The following is a 5,603-nucleotide window of genomic DNA, read 5'->3' on the forward strand; positions in this document are numbered from 1 at the left end:
AAAAAAAACAATAAAAAATTTTTATGAATGAATTATAAATGAATATGTTTTCTAATTGGTTGGGAATGATATGGGGATTATTGATAATTTCAGATAATCGTTAAAGTTGGCTATAAGAAGGACTTTCTCGATATTAGCCTACTAAATATTGGTTCAAGTAAAATGCTATATGTAGGATTTTTTTCTGTCTGCAAAATGGGATTTTAATTGCATTTTTAAGCTGAACAAAAAAGAAAAGCTAACTTCGGGCGGAGCCGAAGTTGATATACCCTTGCAATTAAAACCGGATATATATCGCAAACATCGGATGCAGTTGGCCAATCCTTATGATTAGATCATAATAAACGCAATAAAGGATATAGTCGGCCGATCCGGGCCGTTCTGACTGAAAGGAAAGAAGGATGTGTACAAAGTTTCAAGACGATAGCTTTAAAACTGAGAGACTAGTTCGCGTAGAAACAGACAGACAGACGGACCGACGGACAGACGGACATGCTCATATCAACTCAGGAGGTGATCCTGATCAAGAATATATATACTTTATAGGGTCGGAGATGTCTCCTTCACTGCGTTGCACACTTTTGGACAAAATTATAATACCCTCTGCAAGGGTATAAAAACTGCCAATGTATAGACAAACAACGAAAGCTAAGTATATATTTATGGCTGTAGTGCCAAAACAGCCACAAAAATAAAGTCTTACAGGCAGAAAAAATCTATTAAAAATATTGGTGTCAGAGTTGTCTTTGTTTTTAGACTTTATATAACTTTGGAAGTGGGTAATGTGGAAACTTTTTATAAAGTCCTAGTTTTAGGTCTTTTTTGTCTCCCTGATAACAACATAATTTGACCTTATCACGACAGATGAAATACCGGCTACTTTACTTCCATAAATCCCAATCAGAAAATGTGTTACTTTGTAACAAAAACATAACTTGCATAAAATGCAGCACAACCACTGTGCTGCATCCAAAGATTACAACAAATCAACCTCTCTCACAACACACCGCCGAATCGGTGAGGAGGGCAGCAGAGCATTAACAATAAATTCTTGCATGCCATTGTGAAATTCTCACAATAATCATAAATAATAGTTTATTTCTACTTTTTAAACGGCCGGACCGAGAGGCTGTTAATGAAGTTGCCTGCCTGCCCCAGCCCGAGTCGAGTGCGTATCTGTCTGATTTACTAACTGAGCGGCGGTACTAAAGGAGAAATAGGCGACGAGACGGCGTCCACCTCGAGATTTTGCCGCTGATGCTGCCTAATTAAGCAAGCCTTACACTGGAAGAAAATAGCATTTTTCAAATAAATGTATCTCATAGATATTTTATTTAAGATCAGCCATCTCCCTCTTGGTCCACCAAAATTTCACCTCAGTGTAAGCTTTGCATTACAAACTGACTAGTCATTAAGCCAGCGGGAGGGACAATAGAAGACAAAGGTGTGCTGCAATTGGATATGGCCAGCATATCGCTTACCACACAATTGCGGCAAAGATGCATCGGCCCGTTCTCAAGGGGTTAAACCATTAAAATGCACTAAGACAATATTTTGTTAGGTCGCCCCGCACACACTTGAGCCCCAAACGGACCATCATCAATGATCATCAACAGTGTTTGTTTATCAAGTTGGTTTACTCTAGATTTTGTCATTTCATCTTGGCCCGTGTGGAGATTTCCCCAAGTGGGGATCTCTTCTCTTTTTTAACATTTTTCTGTTTTTTTTTTTGGCACCTAATTGTGTTTACGTTTGCCCCTTGCTCCACACCAAATTAACCCATTGAGGACGCATTTCAATTATGTTTAGATAAACAACGGCAATGGGAATATACGTTGACAGTAATATTGCCCCAAGAAGTCTGTCAGAAATGGAGAATAAAAGACCAAAAAATGAAGTATCCCAGACCAGACCCATTCCGCATTTATGCCTTTGTCTGAGCGCGTTGAAAATTGTTTGGCTCAATTCTCATAACACGAGAATGAAAAAAAAAAATCTTAAAAAAAAAGATCAAAAAACCATTCAGTGTTCTTGTTCTCGTTCTTGTTGTTTTACCTTCTGTCTCTGTCACTCTTGTTTAAAAAACATTTTTTTTTACTATTTTTCTGTTCCTAAAAATTCTCCAATTTTTTTTCTGTTTTTATGTTGTTGGGGTTTTTTTTGGATCCATCGTGCATTCATTGTCTTGCACTAATCGCCACAAAAGATCTCGCTTTTCATCTCTTCTCGTGACGCTGCGTTGTTGATCTTGAAAATCTTGTGTAAAAAAAAGCCAAAACAACACCGAACAAATCTCCGCTCGAATTCGAAAACCAAAATAGTAAGCCGAGGCTGGTTAGGGTTTACGAATGAGTTAAGGTTACTTTGTCAGCTATATACAGTAATTGCTTGAAAAGTGTTTTTTATGCTGGACTATATATTTTTACAGTAAGAAAAAAAATTATACCTTAGAAATATTAGAAGAAAATACCCAGGACTTATAGCCCCTATTTTGCATACTTTCAGATATAAAATGTATCTTTTATCAATCCTTGTTAATGAGGATAAAAACTAAAATTTATAAGATATTCCTCTAAGTGTCTACTTCTCATATTTCAATATATTTCCCTGGCAGATTCCCAGCCCCTCGTATAAGTGATCCATAATTTAATGAGCTTCATTCATCCATTCATTCATGCAGCCAGACCGAGTGAGAACTAGAGAAACAAGACTCCTTTTCTCGGGACGTCCCAAAAAAAAAAATATATAAAAATAAAATTGGAAAAAAAAGATGACGAAGCCAGGGGAAAAAAGGAGAAAAAAAGGTCATCTTATCATAAATAAACTGACATAAAATCAAGAATCAAATTCAAAAGCAAAGACCAGAAATCCGTGGCAACCAAAAGTACATTGTAGGGAATTACACAATAAATGAAATGCAGACCCGAGGAGGAGGATCGTATCGGAGCTCCCAGTCGCCTCAGCTTGGGCCCGAGAGGGCCAAGTATCTGGGGGATGCGGCGGCCACAATGATTCACAGTGGTATTTTATGAGCTGAGAACATTTTGAGTTGGAGTTTGGAGTTTGAGTTGAGGCTTAGCAACTGAAGTAGCGGAGTGCATAAGCTTCAATCTGCGTTTTGGGGGCTTTATCGGCTTTGGGAGATACATATGCAAATGAAATCGATAAAATACTTGTGTAAGCGTTTACAGATGCAACCGATCGATAGAAGCTCAGCTGCAGCTAATAGAGTGTGAAGCCGCCGAGAGGGACGGGAGCAGGAGGAGCCTAATCTGGCCATAGATCAACGGTTCCCGGGTTCAGGTAGCTGCCGGGTTCGGGGATTCCGGGCCAATAAATTTCCACTAAACGGACAGCGGACAAAACGTTCGACTTAATTTTCAACTGCTTATAATTTATTTTCACCAAAAAGCCGAGACAAACCAAAGCAGTCTAAAAAGAACAAGCCGGCCAGATAAGGAGGAATCGCCAGCGATGCGCTCGCTGGCCGCTGCATAATTTGTCGACTTGTAGATACATTTGTAACTTTGTATCTGCTGCTCGAGTTCTTTTGAATTTCTGTTGGGGTAGCGCCAACTCCTCGACATCGTCGTGTGTGTCGCTGCTTTTTCTCTGCCACTCTGTCGCTTTTTTTTCTGTTTTTTGGATTTTATTTTTTATTAATGATGTGGGAACTTCTGTTCGGACGCTCGGATTTTTGGGGTCTGCATTAAATTTCATTAATTATGAAAAATCATTTCATTAATATCGGTTTCGTTCTTGTCTGTTCGTTTTCGTGTGGGGCACTCATTAATTGCCCTTTCTGCGGTAATTATCGTCTCATTGAAATCAATTAAAGGGGAAATGCTAAAAAACGAAACCATTAGGGGAAAGCCCACCAAATCTATTGACATTCTCAATTAGACCCGAAACACTCTTCTCCTCATCATAATTAGCATCTCGTTGAGACACTCCTGATGATGATAAATAACTGGAGATGCAATCTAAGGTCTTTTGAGTGCAAATAATTAGACAAGAGTTAGATTTGGTTGCCGTCTCACCGCAGTTCTCACAATTTAATTAGTATGCATTTCCATTATTTATCTGCCGGCTAAGACATTCTTGGCCCGTTCCCCAGCTCATTTGGCTCGTTGTGCGCGTTCTCAGCCATGTTTTTCTAGGGTTTACGATCGCTTTTTACAGCCCCAACAATTCAGTTGAGTTGTGTTGGTCGACGATGGTTGGAGACCTCAGACTTCAGAGTTCCACAAACTATCGTAATACATCAATATGATTATGAGCCCTGCAGCCGGGGTCGAGTTTCCTTCACATCTTATATACATTTGTGGCATGTGTTGATTTATTTGAAATTCGTTTCTGTTCTCCCTTTTGCCTTTCTGTTTGTCAAAGGCAAACAAACCGATTCGAAGCCAACAGAGCCTCCCAAAATCAAGAAAGAAACACCGTTTTGTTTGCCCGATCATTCTGCCCAAGTGCCAGAGATCGCTGCTTAATTTCTGTGTTCTTCCAAAAAGTGTTAAGTTATGGCTTGTACTGGGACTGGGTCTCTTCTCTTTAACCATAACTCATCAATATTTGATTTCTGTTGATGGCCTCCGACCGTCACTGTTCCTTTTTCTAAGAGCTCATCTTAGCCAAGTACTTGAGGGCTTCGTTTGTAGGTCAGGCAGATGCATCTGTAGATTTTTAAAGAACTTTGAAGCTACAGAAAATAGTTGCATCTTTTAATTGATCCAAAAACTAGCTAAACAAGCCCCTAGCTACCAGTCCAAGAAATCCCCATGCTCGACTTCCATTAGAAGGCACTTTCCTTCGCTCTAATTGCCTTTCCCACACCCATTTGCCATTTCCCATTACCAAGTCACCGTGCAACATTTTCACATTCACAAAGAAAACCGATCAGCACAAAAAATTTGAGCTCCAATTGACAAAATCACGATTCATCGAACAACAATCGAGCGACGACAACTTAACTTTACACACATTCGCATTTCAAAGCCAGCCAAAGCCAACTCCTCCTGCAGTTGCCCAAATCCCTACGAAACCAACAAAAAAACAAAAAATCAGGAGATTAGAAACGGGCGGGCAATTGGAAGTTGGCGGCAAATTTTGGGCCTTTGGGGCGTCTGCGCTGGCTGATGGAAGGAAGCCGGTACGGCTACCTAGGAGTTGCATTGTCAGCCAAACGATCTGCAATGGGTCTGCACTGGAAACTACTTTGTTATATCTTGTTAAGCTAGAAAGCAATCTATTCCTTGGCCTGTTTGGACTTTCTTCCAGTGCACTAACATCCTAGCTATCTCCCACACTCCTGGCTCTGGATTTCTACTGTTCTTTCTCCATTTAACTGACAACTTTGAATGCGGCCAAAAGAACCCGAAAGAGCCACAATTACGGTACTCGGCGTCATTGGCTGTTGTTGCCGTTTTGTTCTGTATGTTGTTTTGGCCGGGCCGGGCTGGGCTTTGGCTTTTTGCAAAACTGTCCAAACATTGTCGGAAATTTGTTAACTTTAATTTCTATTGCTAGCCGGACAGGAAAACTTGGCCAATACGAGAATGGTACCAAGCACCGGTAGTGGCCGAAAAGGTGCGGGTGTTGGT

The 5,603-nt window shown here is 40.2% G+C and overlaps 1 protein-coding gene across 1 annotated transcript; it reads left to right on the forward strand.

Annotated features, from left to right (window-relative positions):
* Positions 1–4,269: 4,269 nt before the first annotated feature.
* Positions 4,270–5,240, forward strand: LOC122321524 (uncharacterized). The gene is made up of 2 exons (XM_043211609.1): positions 4,270–4,293; positions 5,076–5,240. Exons 1-2 carry the CDS (start codon positions 4,270–4,272, stop codon positions 5,238–5,240), a joined length of 189 nt encoding a protein of 62 aa, XP_043067544.1.
* The last annotated feature ends 363 nt before the right edge of the window (positions 5,241–5,603 follow it).

This window comes from Drosophila bipectinata, chromosome 3R (assembly GCF_030179905.1).
Source record: "Drosophila bipectinata strain 14024-0381.07 chromosome 3R, DbipHiC1v2, whole genome shotgun sequence".
NCBI lineage: Eukaryota > Metazoa > Arthropoda > Insecta > Diptera > Drosophilidae > Drosophila > Drosophila bipectinata.

What these genes read in the sequence shown, in the direction of transcription:
- LOC122321524 (XM_043211609.1), top strand. Translation starts at nt 4,270, where the DNA reads ATGATTATGAGCCCTGCAGCCGGG. An exon ending in TTATGAGCCCTGCAGCCGGG is followed by an intron (nt 4,294 to 5,075) that starts GTCGAGTTTCCT and finishes TCAGGAGATTAG; the next exon opens with AAACGGGCGGGCAATTGGAA.